Here is a 20,828-nt window from a genome sequence, read left to right on the forward strand (position 1 = left end):
GCCAAAATTGAATTAGTTGGAGATTGACTTTTGTGATAACAGGATCTCAGGCGATTTGGGACATTTCAACTTCCCTTGTGACTTCACCTGCAGGTAGTGTATCCAGCTGCAGCATCAAGCGTACTGCCTGGAGCAGTTAGTGCTGTGGATAGATTTGCTATGGATCATCTGCATTGCAGGGAATACAGTCGGTGGTACATTTAGTGAGCAGGTCACTCCACAGAAAGAGAGAAGATAGGTGACCACTGTAGGGCAAGAATTTCATGTGGCTATTCCCTTTACTGATAAATGTACTGAGTTGGATACTGTTTGAGGTGGGGGATTGTATGGTCTCCCAGGAGAGAACAGCTGTGACTGTGCAGTTTGGAACACTATGATGAACACAGCTGTATAGACGGTTGGAGGAGAAACAATAATGGGAGAGAGATAGTGATTCAGACAAAGATGTCTCAGAGTCATCAGGACATTCTGAAAGGGGAAGTAAACAGCTAGAAGTAGTGGTACATGTATGTACCAATGACATAGGTTTACGATGGGATGAAGTCATACAAGATGAATTAAGGGAGCTAAATGTTTAAGAAGGAACTGCAGATGCTGGAAAATCGAAGGTAGACAAAAAAGCTGGAGCGAAGGAAATGGGAAACGTTTCGGGTCAAAACCCTTCCTCAGACTGATGTGAGGGTGGGGGGTGGGAAGAAGAAAAGAAGAGATGGAGCCAGTGGGCTGAGGGAGAGCTGAGAAGGGGAGGAGAAAGTAAGGACTATCTGAAATTAGAGAAGTCAATGTTCATACTGTTGGGGTGCAAACTGCCCATGCGGAATATGAGGTGCTGCTCCTCCAATTTACGGTGCTCCTCGCTGGCCATGGAGGAGGCCCAGGACAGAAAGGTCAGATTCGGAATGGGAAGGGGAGTTGAAGTGCTGAGCCACCGGATCAGGTTGGTTATTGCAAACCGAGCGGAGGTGTTCGGCGAAGCGATCGCCAAGCCTACGCTTGGTCTCACCAACGTAGAGCAGCTGGCATCTAGAGCAGCGGATGCAATAGATGAGGTTGGAGGAGGTGCAGGTGAACCTCTGCCACTCCTGGAAGGACTGCTTGGGTCCTTGAATGGAGTCAAGGTGGGAGGTAAAGTGACAATTGTAGCATTTCTTGCGGTTGCAAGTGAAAGTGCCTGGAGAGGGGGTGGTTCGGGTGGGAAGGGACCAATTGACCAGGGAGTTACGGAGGGAGCGGTCTCTGCGGAAAGCAGACAGGGGAGGAGATGGGAAGATGTGGCATGTGGTGGGTTCAGGTCGGAGGCGGCAAAAATGTCGGAGGATTATATGTTGTATGTGACGGCTGGTAGGGTGGAAGGTGAGGACAAGGGAGACTCCGCTCTTGTTACGAGTGGGGGGGGTGGGGAGTGAGAGCAGAGTCACGGGGTATAGAAGAGACCCTGGTCTATGGTAGAAGAGGGGAACCCCCGTTCCCTGAAGAATGAGGACATCTCCGATGCCCTGGTGTGGAACACCTCATCCTAGGTACAGATGCGGCGTAGCGAGGAATTGGGAGTTGGGGATGGAGTCCTTGCAGGAAGCAGGGTGAGAAGAAGTGTAGTCCAGATAGCCATGGGAGTCAGTTGGTTAATAGTCGAACTCAAAGATTAAATAGCAGCATTTAAATAGCAGTAATCTCTGGATTGCTTCTGGTGCCACAAGCTAGGAAATATGAGAATAGGATACATCAGATGAATGAGTGGCTGAATGAATAATGCTGCAGCAGGATGGGCTTTAGGTTCTTGGATCATTGGAAACATTTCTGGGATAGGTGGAAAGTATACAAATAGGATAGGTTGCACCTTAACCAGAGTGAGACCAACATCCTTGCAGCGAGGTTTGCTAGTGCAGTTGAAGATTTAAGCTGAATTGGCTGGGGAAGAGGGTCTTTGGTTAGTTGTTCAGTTCGAGAGTAGCAGTGAAAGATGTTTTTCTGGCTCATGGTATATGATTGTTGGTGTTCCGCAGGCTCTTCTGTTGTTTTTTATTTTATATATGTCAATATCGTGGACAAAAATTTTAATGGGTTGGTTAGTGTATTTGGAGTTGACTTTCAAACCACTACAGTTGCTGACAGTGAAGAAAGATGTGAAATGGTATAACACGATATAGATCAGTTACAGATATGGGTGATGAAATGAGCTGGCATTTAATCTGGGCAAGTGTGAGGTGTTGCACTTCGGGAAGTTATATTTAATGGGAAAGTACAGTGCATTCAGAAAGTATTCAGACCTCTTCACTTTTTCCACATTTTGTTACATTACAGCCTTATTCTATAATAGATTAAATTCATTTTTTTTAATCATCAATCTACGCACAACACCCCATAATAAAAAAGTGAAAACAGGTGTTTAGAAATTTTTGCAATGTAATTAATAGGAAATAACTGAATAAATAAAATAAATAGCACATTTACATAAGTATTCTGACCCTTTACTCAGTACTTTGTTGAGGCACCTTTGGCAGCGATTACAACCTCAAGTCTTCTTGGGTATGACGCTACAAGCTTGGCACACCTGTCTTCAGATAATTTCTCCCATTATTCTCTGCAGATCCTCTCAAGCTCTGTCAGGTTAGATGAGGAGTGTCGATGCACAGCTATTTTCAGATCCCTCCAGAGATGTTCGATCGGGTTCAAGTCCAGGGTCTGGCTGGGCCACTCAAGGACATTCACAGACTTGTCACAAAGCCACTTTTGTGTTGTCTTGGCTATGTGCTTAGGGTCATTGTCCTGTTGGAAGGTGAACCTCCACCCCAGTCTGTGGTCCTGAACGCTCTGGAGCAGATTTTCATCAATGATCTCTCTGTACTTTGCTCTGTTCATCTTTCCCTCAATCCCGAGTAGTCTCCCAGTTCCTGCCGCTGAAAAACACCACAGCATGACGCTGCCACCACCATGCTTCACCGTAGGTATGGTATTGGCCAGGTGATGAGTAGTGCCTGATTTCCTCCGGACGTGACGCTTGGCATTCAGGCCAAAGAGTTCAAACTTGGTTTCATCAGACCAGAGAATCTGTTTAGGTGCCTTTTGGCAAACTCCAAGCGGGCTGTCATGTGTCTTTTACTGAGGAGTGGCTTCAGTCTGGCCACTCTACCATTAAGGCCTGATTGGTGGAGTGCTGCAGATATAGTTGTCCTTCTGGAAGGTTCTCCCATCTCCACAGAGGAACTCTGGAGCTCTGTCTAGAGTGACCATCGGGATCTTGGTCACCTCCCTAACCAAGGCCCTTCTCCCCCCCATTGCTCAGTTTGGACGGGCGGCCAGCTCTATGAAGAGTCCTGGTGGTTCCAAAGTTCTTCCATTCCAACAGGACAAAGATCCTAAGCACACAGCCAAGACAATGTCTGGGCCTAAGAAGGGCTACAAAGTGAAACATGGGAACTATAGATGAGTAGGTCCAACCTCTGGTAGGAAATTTTCTGGACAAGATTCTGAGGGGCAAAATACACATGCATTTGGACTCACGAGTTGATTAGGGAAAGCATGGCGTAAGTGGAAGATCACGTCTCATGAATTTGATTGAATCACTTTTCTGGTCAATATTAGTTCCTTGGTATTGTTGACAGTGAGGGTGTTGTGGCACCACTCAACCAGGTGTTTTCTCTCTCTCAAATGTTGACTTATCACCACCTATGATTCAGCCAACCACAATAATGTAATTGCTGAATTTATAGATGGCATTGGAGTTGTGCTTAGCTGCACAGTCATGGGTAAGATAGTAGAGCTGGGAGCGAAGCACTCAGCCTTGAGGGGCACTTGTGTTGACGGTTAATGGAGAGGAGATGTTGTTACCGATCTGCACTGGTTGAGGTCTACTAATGAGGAAGTCAGGTTTCCAGATGCAAAGGAAGGTATAGAGGCCCATCTCTTGGAGCTTGGTGATGTGTTTGGAAGGTTTGGTAGTGTTGCATGCCAAGCTTTCGTGGACGAACGACAGTCTGATGTATGTGTTCCAGAGACACAGATATGCTGTTGACCTGTTGTGCTGATATGCAGATCCAGGTCAATTCCGAGGCAGGAGTTGATTTTAGCCATTATTAACATCTCAAATCACTTTATCAAGGTGGACATGAGTACTACAGGACAATAGTCATTGAGGCATTACCAGGATGAAATGTCAAATACTTGGGAACAAAGGTTTAAGGTGAGAAGGGTAGGAGTTTAAAGGAGGTATATGGGCCAAAGGTTTTACACAAAGTGAGAGATGGATAAAAGATGTGTGCTTTCAGGGGTGGAAGCAGAAATGAGAACAACATTTAAGAGGCATTTAAGCACATATGTGGATATACACAGAATATGGGCATGTGCAGGCAGAATTGATTACAATTGGTTCTGAAGAGCCTGCCATATGTTCTCTGATGTTACAGTTGTTTTTCTTTCTCCTTTAGATACTGTTTATTTTCACTTGCCTCCAAGGAGTGGAAATCAAAAGACGGTTTATGGGGTTTCCTGCTATCGTCAGATAGATGCCAAGGTGTGTGCCTCACTGAAAATATAACTTTTTATTGATTTGTTATGGCAACTGAGAAAGAACTGTTTTGCAAATTGATTGTGTTTAAGAGAAGAAAATACTAATATGGTTCACTATAATTTTTGTTTAATGCTTGGTGAGAAATTCCATGGTATCTGCAGAGAATAATTTTAATATCTGGAGATTTTTATTAGAACACTAGACCAAGTGCAGACCCGTTGGGTCTGTATCCCCAACGGCGTTTGCGGGGGGGGGGGGGGGGGGCTGCTGCGCATCACACTTACATTAACCACCCCCAAACACACAGGTGGGGGGAGGGGGGGGATGAGAAGAGAGGGAGGGGAGGGAGAGGAGGAGGAGGAAACGGGACAGATTTGGGAGGGAAAGGCGAGCAGGGTAGGGGGTGAGAGAGGGGGATGGGGAGAGAGATGTGGGGGCGGGGGGTAGGGGAGGGGAGGGGAGGGGGAGAGGGGTGAGGGGAGGGGAGAGAGGGGAAAGAGTGAAGGGGGAGAGGTGGAGAGTGGGGAGGGAGGAGGAGAGGGGTAGGGGGAGTGATGGAAGAGGGACAGAGGGGTAGGAGGAAGGGGGTGGGGAGAGAGGGATGGGTGAGAGAGGGAGAGGGGTGAGGAGAGGGAAACATAGAAATTAAGTGCAGTAGGCCATTCGGCCCATTGAGGCTGCGCAACCATTCAATATGACCATGGCTGATCATTCAACTCAGTATCCTGTACCTGCCTTCTCTCCATACCCCCTGATCCCTTTAGCCACAAGGGCCACATCAAACTCCCTCTTAAATATAGCCAATGAACTGGCCTCAACTACCTTCTCTGCCAGTGAATTCCAGAGATTCACCACTCTGTGTGAAAAATGTTTTTCTCATCTCGGTCATAAAAGATTTACCCCTTATCCTTAAACTATGACCCCTTGTTCTGGACTTCCCCAACATCTGGAACAATCTTCCTGCATCTAGCCTGTCCAACCACTTAAGAATTTTGTAAGTTTCTATAAGATACCCCCTCAATCTTCTAAATTCTAGCGAGTACAAGCCGAGTCTATCCAGTCTTTCTTCATACGAAAGTCCTGACATCCCAGGAATCAGTCTGGTGAACCTTCTCTGTACTCCCTCTATGGCAAGAATGTCTTTGAGCATTGGGCATTGTGACATCACACGATGGAACGTTCACCAAGTGCTTGTGCTCCTGCAAAGGCATATGTAAATGGATCCATTCCAATTGGACATGTGTGAACACTGGGCATTGTGACATCACACAATGGAATGTTCACCATTGGCTGGGGCTCCTGCAAAGGCATATGTAAATGGATCCATTCCGATTGGACATCTGTGAGCATCGGCATTGTGACATCACACGATGGAACGTTCACCAGGGGCTGGGGCTGCTTCTATGGGTGAGAAGCCAGTTTATTTTTGAAATATTTGGGGGGGGGGGAAGAAGGATTTGATTAAAAACGTGTACTTAAACACGACGGAATGTAATGAGGAGCGGATACTTAGAAAGAAAAGTGAAATCTACCGAAATGGAAAAGATGTCGGCGATTCTGCGTCTGGTTTCGGAGTTACAGGGAATCAAAGGAAGAAAGGCGGTTGGCAGCCGTCCATGTAAATGGATCCATTCCTATTGGACATCTGCGAGCATTGGGCATTGTGACATGACACGATGGAAACAAATCAAAAGGAAGAAAGGCAGCCGGCCACCGGATGGACGGCAGGCGGCAGCCACAGACTTTTATATAATAACTAGACCAAGTGCAGACCCGTTGGGTCTGCTCCCCCAATGGTGTGATTCCCCCAACCCAATATTCCACCATGCACCCGTCTCCTCCAATGGAACTGAAGCCGTTGCCAAATGTAAGTTTCCAGCACTCCCCTGCCTCCCTCAATTGCACCTCCCCTGCCTGCTGCAGCAGTGAAAAGTTCAGTGTTCCTGTCTTGCAACTTTGTTTTGAAGTGTGTTGGAAGCTGACAGGAAGGAGCAGCGAATCAAAAGGAAGAAAGGCAGCTGGCAGCCGGACGGCAGGCGGCAGCCACAGACTTTTATATATATACTAGACCAAGTGCAGACCCGTTGGGTCTGCTCCCCCAATAGGGGGATTCCCCCAACCCAATATTCCACCATGCACCCGTCTCCTCCAATGGAACTGAAGCCATTGCCCAATGTAAGTTTCCAGCACTCCCCTGCCTCCCTCAATTGCACCTCCCCTGCCTGCTGCAGCAGTGAAAAGTTCAGTGTTCCTGTCTTGCAACTTTGTTTCGAAGTGTGTTGGAAGCTGATAGGAAGGAGCAGCCGTCAACGAATCAAAAGGCAGGAAGGGGTCCGTACTGCAGGCGGACGGATGGATTTGAGTTTTATATATTAACTAGACCAAGTGCAGCTCCCCCAATGGTGTGATTCCCCCAACCTAATATTCCACCATGCACCCGTCTCCTCCAATGGAACTGAAGCCGTTGCCAAATGTAAGTTTCCTGCACTCCCCTGGCTCCCTCAATTGCACCTCCCCTGCCTGCTGCAGCAGTGAAAAGTTCAGTGTTCCTGTCTTGCAACTTTGTTTCGAAGTGTGTTGGAAGCTGATAGGAAGGAGCAGCCGTCAACGAATCAAAAGGCAGGAAGGGAGCAAAGAGGTCCTTCTGCAGTTGTATAGGGCCCTAATGAGACCACACCTGGAGTATTGTGTGCAGTTTGGTCTCCTAATTTGAGGAAGGACATTCTTGCTATTGAGGGAGTGCAACGTAGGTTGACAAGGTTAATTCCCGGGATGCCGGGACTGTCATATGCTGAGAGAATGGAGCGGCTGGGCTTGTATACTCTGGAGTTTAGTAAGATGATAGGTGATCTTATTGAAACATATAAGATTATTAAGGGTTTGGACACGATAGAGGCAGGAAACATGTTCCCGATGTTGGGGGAGTCCAGAACCAGGGGCCACAGAAGATTAAGGAGTAAGCTATTTAGAACGGAGACGAGGAAACTATTTTTCTCACAGAGAGTGGTGAGTCTGTGGAATTCTCCACCTCAGAGGGCGGTGGAGGCCGGTTCTCTGGATACGTTCAAGAAAGAGCTAGATAGGGCTCTTAAAGATAGTGGAGTCAAGAGGATACAGGGAGAAGGCAGGAACGGGGTATTGATTGGGAATGATCAGGCATGGACCCATTGAATGGCGGTGCTGGCTCAAAGGGCCGAATAGCCTAATCCTGCACCTATTGCCTATAATTAATTATAACTATTTCTCAACGTCAGTTAAATCTGGCAACTTTTGCTTGGACAAGGTGGCCTTTTTTATTTGCAATGCAGCCCAGCTAGAGTCATAAAGTCAGTGACCTTTACAGAATCAGCCCAACTTATCTATGCTGACCAAGTTGCTTAGCTGAGCTAGTCCTACTTGCCTGTGCCTGGCTCATTTCCCTCCAAACCCATCCCATCCACATACCTGTCGAAATATCATATTTGTGCCCACTTCTACCACTTCCTCTGGCAGCTCTTTCCATGTATATACCATCCTCTGGAAAAAATGTTGCCATTCTTTCCCCGGAGGACTGCTAAATCATTTTATGATAACATAATGCAGCAGGACAGGATACAGTAGATCTTGAGAAAGATGCAGAACTATTATACCTTAAATCTGCTGTTTTATGGTAATCATTCTCTTTAATTCTATACTACTAGGATTTTGCATTGCATTTTAGCCCACCAGACACCCTGCTTAAGTTGTTTCCTCCTTTCTTTATGTTGCTCAAAGTGTCTGTCCAATTGCACTTTCATGAACTTTATGCTTCGTCTCATTTTTACTGAATTTGCAATATCGCTTGTTATCCAATGTTCTTGAACAAGTTGTACATTTCCACCAAAGGAACTGTCAAATCTAAACCTATTTAATAAAATCAATAATCAGATAAAAAAAAACAAATGTTTTCTCATTAACAAACTAAATTGCCATTGCATCAAAATTGATGTACGGTGAAGAAAGTCATCTGAGGTTACCACATTAGTTAGATCATCTGGGAAAGTAGACAAGGGAGTGGCTGATGGAATTTTAACTCTGATAAGTATGAAATAATGCATTTTGAGATGTTAAACCATGCCAGGACAAAAAGAATGTATGGTAGGGGACAGGGGTGTGTATTGAACAGAGAGATATTGGAGTACAAATACAAAGTTTCCTGCAAGTGGCAATATACAGTAGGTGGACAGAGTAGTAAGGAAGAGGTTGGCACAAACTGCTGGTGTAACTCAGTGAGATGGGCAGCATCTCTGGAGAGGTGCTGGGTGACGTTTCAGGTCGAGACCCTTCTTCAGGCTGTTGTCGGGAGTGGGCGGTACAGAGATAAAATGTAGTCGGAGACAGTAACGCTGGTGGGAGAACTAGGAAGGGGGAGAGGATGGAGAAAGAGGGAAAGCAAGGGCTATTTGAAGTTAGAGAAGTCAATGGTCATACCACTGGGTTGTAAGCTACCCAAACGAAATATGAGGTGCTGATCCTCCAATTTGCACTGAGCCTCACTCTGACAATGGAGGAGGCCCAGGACAGAACGTTCAAATTGGGAATGGCAGGGCGAGTTAAAGTGCTGAGCAACCGGGAGATCAGGTAGGTTAAGGCAAAATGAGCGGAGGTGTTCAGCGAAACAGCGGAGGTGTTCATCGCCTAGCCTGTGCTTGGTCTCGCCGATATATAGGAGTTGGCACCTGGAACAGTGGATTCAGTAGATGAGGTTGGAGGAGATGTAAGTGAACCTCTGCCTCACCTGAAAAAACTATCGGGGTCCTTGGACGGAGTCGATGGGGGAGGAAAAAGGACAGGCATTGCATCTCCTGCGATTGCAGGGGAAAGTACTTGGGGAGGGGATGGTTTGTGTGGGAAGGGGTGAGTTGACCAGGGAGTTGTGGAGGGAACGGTCTCGGCAGAAAGCTGAAAGTGATGGAGATGGGACGATGTGGGATCCTGTTGGAGGTGGCGAAAATATCGGAGGATTATATGTTGTATGCGACAGCTGATGGGGTAGAAGGTGAGGACAAGGAGGACTGTCTTTCTTACGAATGGGGGGAGGGGGAGCAAGAGCAAAGCTGGGGGATATCGAGGAGACCTTAGTGAGAGCCTCATCTATAATGGAAGAGGGGAACCCCCGTTCCCTAACGAATGAGAACATCTCCGATGACCTGGTATGGAAAACCTCATCCTGGGTCAAGATGCAGCATAGACGGAGGAATTGGGAGAAGGGGATAGAGTCTTTACAGGAAGTAAGGTGGGAAGAAGTGTAGTTTAGAAGGGGTATGGTATGTTTGCCTTTAGTGACCAAGGTATAGTGTATAAGTGTTAGGGGGTCATGTTACACCTGTACCATGAAAGAATGAATAAGATTAAGATGTTAGTACAAGACTAAATAGTCACACGGGAGGCCTGGTCCCCCAACACAACACATTCCCCAACGCAATATTCCACCACTTACCCGTTCCACCAACACAACCCGTTCCTCCAACGCAATATTCCACCACTCACCCCATAGCCCCTAACTGCGCAGGCGCGGCTCATTTCCCCTCATCCCCGAGCACTCCATCCCCCTCCTCTTCATGTGCGGGAGGGGAAGTGGTGTGTGGCGGGGCGGGGCGCTTGTGGGGCGTGAGGGGAGGAGGGGTGTGTGTGGATAGGGAGGTGTAGGAGGCAGTGAGAGGGTGGAGTGGGTGTGTGGGGGAGTGGGGTGTGGGGCAGGGGGGAGGTGGGGTGGGGGGAGGTGTATATGTGGGCGGGGGAGGGATGTGGGATGGGGGTGTATGGGGGCGGGTGTTTGTGTGAGCATGGGAAGGGGTGTGTGAGCAGGGGAGAGGTTTAGGGGGAAGGGGGGGGTTTGTGGGGGGAGGGGTGTGTGAGCAGGGGGAGGGCGGGTTGTAGGGGAGGCGTTAGGGTTTGTGCTGGCGGGAGGGGTTGGGTGGGTTTTGTAGGCAGCGGGGTGGGGGGGGGGGGGGGGGGGGGGGGGTTGGGGGGCGGGGGGGGTGGTGGGGGGTGGGCAGGGGGGGGGGTGTGTGTGGGCGGGAGGGGGTGGGTGGTGGGGGGGGGACTTGTGGGGGGGGGGGGTGGTGTGTGGGGGGGTGGGGGGGTGTGAGGGTTGTGTGGGCAGGATTAGTTGTGGGGGGGGAGAGGGGGGTGGGTGTGAGGGTTGTGAATGCAGGATTAGTTGAGGGGGGGGAAATGAGGGAAGAGCCATGAGGGGGAAGGGAAGAGCCATGGGGGAAGGGGGGGAGCCAGCTAGGGGGACCAGAGGGGTAGTGGCTGGAATTGGTGTGATGGGGCTCACAGCGGGCACTGGTTATTCTCCTCTGCTGGGATCAGCGTCTCAATTTTACGTTTGGCGACTTTGGCAATATCTCTGATTCCAGGCTGAGCTGGGTCTCCCACGCTCGGCTGGGCTGGGTCCAGTCTCCGACACTGGGCTGCTTGGTATGGGGCTGGGCTGCTTGGGGCGGGGCTGGGCTGCTTGGGGCGGGGCTGGGCTGCTGTGGGACCCTCCGAAAGTCCGGTTGGAAACCTCTGCCGGCCATCCTCAACTCCAGTAAAGATGCGATGGCGCAGGAAGGAGCGGACCATCCCGGGGAGTGACAGGGAAAGAGACTAATCTGCGCGGCGCTGACTGGCAGGAGAAGAGATTGATCTGCGCACGTGCGTTTTTTTGGATTTTTAAACCTCGCTAACTTTCACGGTATTCAACCAATCGGAACGAAATTTGGTGCACTCGCAGCTCAGGAGAACGGTGAGTGAACTGGCGAAAAATGATAGCGCTATCGCAAACAACGCAAATATAAAGACCACCAAACCGGAAGATAACAAGATCAGAGTTTTAGTTATGTAGTAGACTAAGTGGGACCCGTTGGGTTCCATGTTCACATGGGAGGGCTGGTCCCCCGACGCAATATTCCACCTCTCCGCCAATTCCAATATTGGTGGCCAGTGGGGGGGCTTTCTGGGGTGCTGGTATGGGTTCTTGGGGTGGCAGCTCAGTCCCTCAAGCCTGATCTGCTGGCAGCTAACTCACGGCTGGTGGGCTGGCAGTTGACTCATGACTATTCCTTGAAATTCCATTTCAAGCAGGGTGCAAGGCCACCAAATTCAAATCCATGTTCCTACCATTTCAAGCAGGGTGCAAGGCCACCAAATTCAAGTGCAGTTTCTTACCACAATGAGCAGGGTGCAAGGCCACCAAATTCAAGTGCAGTTTCTTACCACAATGAGCAGGGTGCAAGGCCACCGAATTCAAGTGCAGTTTCCAACCACTTCAAGCAGGGTGCAAGGCCACCAAATTCAAATCCATGTTCCAACCACTTCAAGCAGCGTGCAAGGCCACCGAATTCAAGTGCAGTTTCATACCGCTTCAAGCAGGTGCAAGGCCACCAAATTCAAGTGCAGATTCATACCACTTTCAGCAGGGTGCAAGGCCACCAAATTCAGTGCAGTTTCATTCCACTTCAAGCAGGGTTGAAGGCCACCAAATTCAAATGCAGCTTCATACCATTTCATGCAGGGTGAAACCACCATAAAACCACACCAAACTCACAGTTCAGTAGACATTCAGTGTGTTCAGTTGATTCACAGCTCAGACAGAGTCATGACCTCTCCCTCCCCCATCATGCAGAGACTGAGCCACACCCACACTTCTGGGTTTTATAACCCCTCCCCCTGGAAAAGGTGTGGCTTTCAGGGCGTGATTGACAGGCGAGAGATTCTCAACATTTTTTAAACACTAATAACACTTATTTTTCATTGATGGGAAGAATTCTCTGCACCTGCTCAGCGGAGGGGGACTGAGTAAGATGGCCAAAAAGTGCAAACAGGAAGTAAGTGCATTTGCAGTAGTGCCTTTTAACTTCAAGCCAAAGCGCCCAAGCCACCATTTGCAGTAAGTAGTGCCTTTCAACTTCATGCCACCATTTCCAGTAAGTGCCTTTCAACGTCAAGCCAAAGCACCCAAGCTACCATTTGCAGTAAGAAGTGCCTTTCAACTTCAAGCCAAATCACCCACCACCATTTGCAGTAATTAGTGCCTTTCAACTTCAAGCCAAAGCACCCAAACAACCATTTGCAGGTAGTGCCTTTTAGAAACATAGAAATTAGGTGCAGGAGTAGGCCATTCGGCCCTTCGAGCCTGCACCGCCATTCAATATGATCATGGCTGATCATCCAACCCAGTATCCCGTACCTGCCTTCTCTCCATACCCTCTGGTCACCTTGGCCACAAACTCCCTCTTAAATATAGCCAACGAACTGGCCTCAACTACCCTCTGTGGCAGAGAGTTCCAGAGATTCACCACTCTCTGTGCGAAAAAAGTTCTTCTCATCTCGGTTTTAAAGGATTTCCCCCTTATCCTTAAGCTGTGACGCCTTGTCCTGAACTTCCCCAACATCGGGAACAATCTTCCTGTATCTAGCCTGTCCAACCCCTTAAGAATTTTGTAAGTTCCTATAAGATCCCCTCTCAATCTCCTAAATTCTAGAGAGTATAAACCAAGTCTATCCAGACTTTCTTCATAAGACAGTCCTGACATCCCAGGAATCAGTCTGGTGAACATTCTCTGCACTCCCTCTATGGCAATAATGTCCTTCCTCAGATTTGGAGGCCAAAACTGTACGCAATACTCCAGGTGTGGTCTCACCAAGACCCAGTACAACTGCAGTAGAACCTCCCTGCTCCTATACTCAAATCCTTTTGCTATGAAAGCTACCATACCATTCGCTTTCTTCACTGCCTGCTGCACCTGCATGCCTACTTTCAATGACTGGTGTACCATGACACCCAGGTCTCACTGCATCTCCCCTTTTCCTAATCGGCCACAATTTAGATAATAGTCTGCTTTCCTGTTTTTGCCACCAAAATGGATAACCTTTACTTCAAACAAACCATATTTTCATTTTAGGTACTCAGTTGTGTAGACATTTGTTCAGTGTTATTTGGAGCTCATAGAGATGTGACCCTTGGCTTCATCCATCTTGCAGAGAGTGATTGAGGCACACCACTTCCTAGTTTTATAGTCCCTCCCCCTCCCTCCAGCAGGTGCAGCAAAGAGAATGGTGATTTTTTTTAACTTCAAGCCAAAGCTCCCAAGCCCCCATTTGCAGTAAATAGTGCAATTCAACTTCAAGCCAAATCACCCAAGCCATCATTTGCAGTAAGTAGTGCCTTTCAACTTCAAGCCAAAGCAGCCAAGCCATCATTTGTAGTAAGTAGTGCCTTTCAATTTCAAACAAAGCACCCACGTCACCATTTGGTGTAAGTGGTGCCTTTCAACCTCAAGCCAAATCACCCAAGCCACCATTTGCAGTAAGTAGTGCCTTTCAACTTCAAGCCAAGGCTCCCAAGCCACCATTTGCAGTAAGTAGTGCCTTTCAACTTTAAGCCAAAGCACCCAAACAACCATTTGCAGGTAGTGCCTTTTACTTCAAACAAACCATATTTTCATTTACAAACCACATTAAGGGTACTCACAGTTGTGTAGACATTTGTTCAGTGTTATTCAGAGCTCATAGAGACCTGACCCTTGGCTTCATCCATCTTGCAGAGATTGAGTGAGGCACACCACTTCCTGGTTTTATAGTCCCTCCCCCTCCCTCCAGCAGGTGCAGCGGAGAGAATGGTGATTTTTTTAACTTCAAGCCAAAGCTCCCAAGCCCCCATTTGCAGTAAATAGTGCAATTCAACTTCAAGCCAAAGCATCAAAGCCATCATTTGTAGTAAGTAGTGCCTTTCAATTTCAAACAAAGCACCCAAGCCACCATTTGCAGTAAGTAGTGCCTTTCAACTTCAAGCCAAAGCACCCAAGCCATCATTTGCAGTAAGTAGTGCCTTTCAACTCTAAACAAAAGCTCCCAAGCCACCATTTGCAATACGTAGTGCCTTTCAACTTTAAGCCAAAGCACCCAAACAACTATTTGCAAGCAGTGCCTTTTTACTTCAAACAAACCATATTTTCATTTTCAAACCACATTAAGGGTACTCACAGTTGTGTAGACATGTGTTCAGTGTTATTCAGAGCTCAGAGATACGTGCCCCTTGGCTTCATCCATCTTGCAGAGACTAAGTGAGGCACACCACTTCCTGGTTTTATAGTCCCTCCCCCTCCCTCCAGCAGGGGCAGCAGAGGGAATGGTGAATTTCTTTAAATCCTCCGCCTCCGCACCCGTAAGGCGGAGAGGGGCTCTGAGCGAGATAGCCAAAAATGACGGCCGTAGGTGGCAGTTCTGTCGGAAATCGCAGCACAGCAGGCCAAACGCGGTCAAGATCAGAGATTTAGACCTTTGACAAAATCCAATGATTCATTGCGTACACGAGATACCAAACTCTCTTATTGGAAAGGTTTTGGAGGGATATTGGCTCTGCAGTGGGAATAGTTCAGTGGAGCAACATAGTCAGTGTGGCCAAATTGAGCGAAAGAGCCTGTTTCAATGCTATACAGCTCGATGACACTATTTACCATGTTGTTGTTTAGTGTGTTAATGCAGGCATTTTTTTCCAATGTCAAAGTTATACTTTTTTATTAATTTCATTCTCTTTATCAAGCTATAAAGTTATTCTGTCCCTCTAGGGGCTCTAATTTTAGCATTTCTTTCTTTATTTCAGATCCTGAAAGTTCGTCAAGCAGACGTCACTAGAGAAACTGTGCAAAAGAGCGTCTGTGTGCTCAGCAGGCTGGTAATTCACTTTTTCTCAAATACAGCTTCTTTAATAAAATATTGTAATTTGGGAAGAAGAAATAAGGTGTAAGTACCATTTCATTGTTCAGCTATTTGGTTTTAAAGTAATACAGGTGCACAACCTTTCATCCGGTGTTCCGGAAACCGAAAAACTCCGAAAACCGGCCATTTAGTCAGTTAGTTTGGAGGGATTTTATGTGGTGGTGGTGGGGGGTGGTAAAGGGGGAGGGTGATAAAGGGGGGGAGGGGTAAAGGGGGAAACTTTGATTCTTAGTCCCCTACCTGGTCGGCGACTCCCAACATCGCGGAGCTGGGGGCTCCGTCCGGCCGCGGGCGGCGCCGGTTGGAGCTCCGACCCCGGCAACTCTACCCCTGGCTGCGAGGCGCTCCAAATCCACCGCGGCCGGACGCCCGCAGCCCCAGCTCCGCGAATGTTGGAGTCGGCGGCGTCGCAGCGCTGGGATAACAGCAGGGAGCGGGCAATGCCTTATCGGGTCGCCGTGCTCCGGAGCGCTGTGGCCGCCGACCCCACCACCACCACATAAAATCCCTCCAAACTAACTGACTAACATTTATGCAATGATTCCCCGGTCTCCGGGGAGGAGGCAGCCGCTCCAGACATTTCAAGCCGCCCGCGCTACCTTCCTAATCTACGCTAAAAATCTTCCACTCGGAAATCCGAAAATGTCCGAAATCCGACAAGTGCCTGGTCCCAAGGCTTTCGGATAAAAGGTTGTGCACCTGTAATGACATAGCAATTGAGCAAATTTAATTTCACTTTTGTCTATTTTTTAATAGCACATTTTCTCTTATGATCCATTGAATTGGTGAACCTGCTGATAGGCTTACTGGTTACCTATTCTAAGCTGATGAAAGGGGTTTGTTAGTGTTGCTCAAAAGCAAAAAATTGCAGATCTTGAATATCTGAAATTAAAATGGTATGTGTGGAGTTTGCAGATGGTGGTGGGATCATGTTGAAGTTGGCGGAAATGTCGGAGAATGCTGTTTTGGATTCTGAGGCTTGTAGGGTTAAAGGTAAGGACCATGGGAACTCTATCCTTGTTCCGTCTGGGGGAAGGGGGAGCGAGAGCAGAACTACTGGATACAGGTGACATGGATGAGGGATATATCTATGACAGGAGGGGGAAAACCATGTTTTCTACAGAAAGAGGACATATTGAATGTCCTAGAATGGAAAGCCTCTTCTCACCACAGAGGAGACATGGGAGAGGGCTCCATCTGTAACAATGGGGAAAGCCACATTTACTGAAAAAAACAGGACATCCGTGAAAAGCCTTATCTTGGAAGCGGATGCAGCGGAGTTGTAGAAATTGAGTGTGAGCATGGAATCCTTGCAAGAAGCAGGGAGGACAAGTTCTAGTCAAGATAACTGTCAGTCTATGCGTTTATAGTGGATATCAATCGTTGGTCGGTCCCATGTGATGGAGAAGAAGGGTTCGAGAAAGAGGAGAAAGGTTTCAAAGATTGACCAAGTGAATTTGAGGGCAGGGTGGAGGTTAATAATGAAGTGATTTCATCAACTTTATCATGCAGAACTTGTTGAATTCATCAAGATCCCAGCATCTGCAGTGTCTAAGCCTCAGAACACTGTTGGCCATGCTTAGAAATGGGAGACTTATAATGGAGTTTTTCCTAAACTATTATTTAAATAAGAGCAATTTGAAAATATTAAATTTAACTATCAAATTGCGTCATCGTTTTTAAAAATGTTATTGTACATTTACAAATGTCTTTAATTTTACAATGATGTCATATCTGCTCTCAAAGTTGTTTCTTTATCTGAACTAGTGATGCAAGGTACGCATTTAAATATTTTTGAGGTTACTTCTTGCCAGATAGTACTGAAAAGCAATGAAGATACAGTTAAGACCACAAATATTATGCACAATTACTTGAGTCATGTCCAAATTTGTATTGGTTTGAATAGATCAGTCAAATAAATTGCTTAATGGGTGGTGTGAGAGAAAGATTTTATGAGTAATTAGTACCATTAATTAAAGACGAGATGGCAGGAGAAAGGGGGCTATTCTACTGGGACAGACTTCACATACCCTTCATAATCTTTTTACTGGTCCTAGCTCATTCCTTCTTGTCATCCCTCTTATTTGGGCTTGCCTCTTCCCTTTCCACTTTTCAGTCCTTTCTAAATGAAAAGTATTCTGCAATAGGCATAATTAAACCATGTCTGAAGTATTATTAGACCAGACTCATTTCTATCTTTTTTTTGTTATAAATCCATGCTTTATTTTTAGGCAGATTGATGCATTCGGTTAAAATCCTTCCAATTCCACATTTACAGTTTTCCTCAACTTCTAGCAGGACTCTCCACAGCGTCTTGCACTCCAGAGAAAACAATGCAAATTTGTCCAACCTTATAGCTCAAATATCCTCAAATCCAGACAGCAAAGCTCTTCTGCATCCACTCTAAAACCTCCACGTCCTTCCTGTGATGGGGTGACCAGAGCCGCACACAATATTCAACAAGCGGCCAAACTAAAATTTTATTAATTGCAACTTGAATTCCTTGCTCTTATACTCGATGCTCAGATTGGTGAAGGCAAATATGCTTTATTTTCCACCCCATCTCCTTGTGTTTCAGCTTTAGGCCCAAATCGAGAGCTCCTTCAAAGATCCCACTGTATATGAATGTTGTTCAAGATTCTGCCATTAAATTATACTTCCCCTTACATTTGATCTCCCAAAGAGCAATATCTCAAGCCCTGCCCAAATTAAACTACAATTAAACTGCCATTTTCCCCACACATACCTTCTGTATTATTTGATAGCCACATTCGCTGCAAATTTACAAACAGACCTGATAGGTTGAAGGTTCTGTTATTCTATGAAATTAATATAAAATATTGTTGTGAATTAATTGATACTTTATTGCAATTTTTCTCGATAGCCGCTTTATGGTTTACTTCAAGCAAAATTGCAACTCATCACACATGCTTACTTTGAGGAAAAAGATTTTTCACAAATTTCTATCTTAAAGGTAAGCATTTTACTATTTTCATTTAAATAAAATTGTTGCAAGAAAGTAACACCGAGCAGTTGAGTTGCTGCCTTGCAGCGGCAGACACCTGGATTCGATCCCAACTATGGGTGCTGTCTGTATGGAGTTTGTACGTTCTCCCCGTGACCGTTTTCTCCGAGATCTTCGGTTTCTTACCACACCCTAAAGACGTCCAGGTTTGTAGGTTAATTGGCTTGGCTAAAGTGTAAATTGTCCCTAATGTGTGTTTAGGGTGGCGTTAATGTGCAGGGATCGCAGGTCGGCGTGGACTCGGTGGGCCGAAGATCTGTTTCTGCACTATCTCTAAACTAAAATACGAAAACAAAATAAAGTAGAATATTCTTCATTTACATCCTTTGCAAACAGCTTCAGTTGGAATTTTATGTCATTTTAGTGATTACCTTTATTCTTTATTATCATTAATCCTATTCCTCTATATTAATTATTTGGTGATCTGTGCCACAAGAATGTGGGATATTTGGAAGACCAAAGCATTGTCTTTGGTGCTTGTTTAAATAAAATCTGTTCTTTAACAACTGACTTCTTCCCTCTCCTTGTGTTGAGCCAAACTGTTTGTAATTTCATGAGACAGATTTTAGATCACATACAGTATCATCCCAAGTCATGTTCTTCCATCCCTTTCATTGATCTGCAGTGGTTCCAATTTAAGCATCAACTCTGTTTTTAATTCTCATTATTGTTTTCAATTACCAACACAGTCTCATTCATCCCTAATCTTGCAATTTCCTCCAGCTCTTTAACCTTCCAAGGCATCTTTTAGATACTAATAATAGCCTCTTAATATGCCTCCTTTACTCTATATGTATATTAGTGCTGTTAAGGTTCTTACCAGTATACTTTCCCCTTGCATTTGATCTCCCAAAGTGCCACACCAAGTTTGCTCGGATTACACTCCATCTGTCATTTCTCTGCTCATTTCTGTAACTGATCTAACCCCACTGAATATTTTGACAGCCATCCTCACAGTCCACATCTCCAGCAATCTTGGTATCATCTGAAAATGTATTAACCAACCCATCTACATTCATGTCCATTTATATATATATATATATGTGTGTGTGTGTGTGTGTGTATATATCATAAACAACAGAACTGTGCGGAACTCCACTGGTTACAGATCTCCAACCAGAATAATGCCTTTCCACCACAACCTTCTGTTTTATTCGTAAGCCAATTCTGAACCCATGTGTCTAAGTCACTGTGAATCACATGCATCTTAGTCTTCTGGATCAGTATACTGTGGGGATTTCATCAAATACCTTACTAAAATGAATGTAGATGGCATTCACGACCCTACCCTCAATGAGCACCTTCATCACCTCAAAAAACATGATCAAGTTAATAAGACAAAGCCATGCTGCACGTCCCTAATTAGCCCATTCTCTTCCAATTTTGAATTCTTGGCAATTATCCTTTCAGATAACCAAGCCTTCAACTCTGAAATTGCTTATCTTGTTATCTGCTGCATCAGCAGGTGAAACAAAGACTTTCATGTTTTAATCCCATTGCTAGTTGCTTCTCAGTTTGTACACCTGATATACTGGCGTACATTATTAACACAAAGATAAATTGAATTGAATGGATTAAAGGCAAATGTAACCCCACTTTTTAAGAAGGGAGGGAGAGAGAAAACGGGGAATTACAGACCAGTTAGTCTAACATCGGTAGTGGGGAAACTGCTAGAGTCAGTTATTAAAGATGGGATAGCAGCACATTTGGAAAGTGGTGAAATCATTGGACAAAGTCAGCATGGATTTACGAAAGGTAAATCATGTCTGACGAATCTTATAGAATTTTTTGAGGATGTAACTAGTAGCGTGGATAGGGGAGAACCAGTGGATGTGGTGTATCTGGACTTCCAGAAGGCTTTCGACAAGGTCCCACATAAGAGATTAATATACAAACTTAAAGCACATGGCATTGGGGGTTCAGTATTGATGTGGATAGAGAACTGGCTGGCAAACAGGAAGCAAAGTGTAGGAGTAAACGGGTCCTTTTCACAATGGCAGGCAGTGACTAGTGGGGTACCGCAAGGCTCAGTGCTGGGACCCCAGCTATTTACAATATATATTAATGATCTGGATGAGGGAATTGAAGGCAATATCTCCAAGTTTGCAGATGACACTAAGCTGGGGGGCAGTGTTAGCTGTGAGGAGGATGCTAGGAGACTGCAAGGTGACTTGGAGAGGCTGGGGTGAGTGGGCAAATGTTTGGCAGATGCAGTATAATGTGGATAAATGTGAGGTTATCCATTTTGGTGGCAAAAACAGGAAAGCAGACTATTATCTAAATGGTGGCCGACTAGGAAAAGGGGAGATGCAGTGAGACTTGGGTGTCATGGTACACCAGTCATTGAAAGTAGGCATGCAGGTGCAGCAGGCAGTGAAGAAAGCGAGTGGTATGTTAGCTTTCATAGCAAAATGATTTTAGTATAGGAGCAGGGAGGTTCTATTGCAGTTGTACAGGGTCTTGGTGAGACCACACCTGGAGTATTGCGTACAGTTTTTGTCTCCAAATCTGAGGAAGGAAATTATTGCCATAGAGGGAGTGCAGAGAAGGCTCACCAGACTGATTCCT

The 20,828-nt window shown here is 46.1% G+C and overlaps 1 protein-coding gene across 1 annotated transcript in view; it reads left to right on the forward strand.

Moving 5' to 3' along the window:
• The window catches only part of avl9 (AVL9 homolog (S. cerevisiase)), a 71,119-nt gene that overhangs the window by 18,095 nt on the left and 32,196 nt on the right, over positions 1-20,828 (forward strand). Inside the window, exons 3-5 of the mRNA XM_055634638.1 lie at positions 4,425-4,510; positions 15,120-15,191; positions 18,120-18,209. Coding sequence (XP_055490613.1) covers positions 4,425-4,510; positions 15,120-15,191; positions 18,120-18,209 — 248 coding nt within the window. The remainder of the gene's footprint in view (positions 1-4,424; positions 4,511-15,119; positions 15,192-18,119; positions 18,210-20,828) is intronic.

The sequence above is a fragment of the Leucoraja erinacea genome, chromosome 4, assembly GCF_028641065.1.
Source record: "Leucoraja erinacea ecotype New England chromosome 4, Leri_hhj_1, whole genome shotgun sequence".
Classification (NCBI taxonomy): Eukaryota; Metazoa; Chordata; class Chondrichthyes; order Rajiformes; family Rajidae; genus Leucoraja; species Leucoraja erinaceus.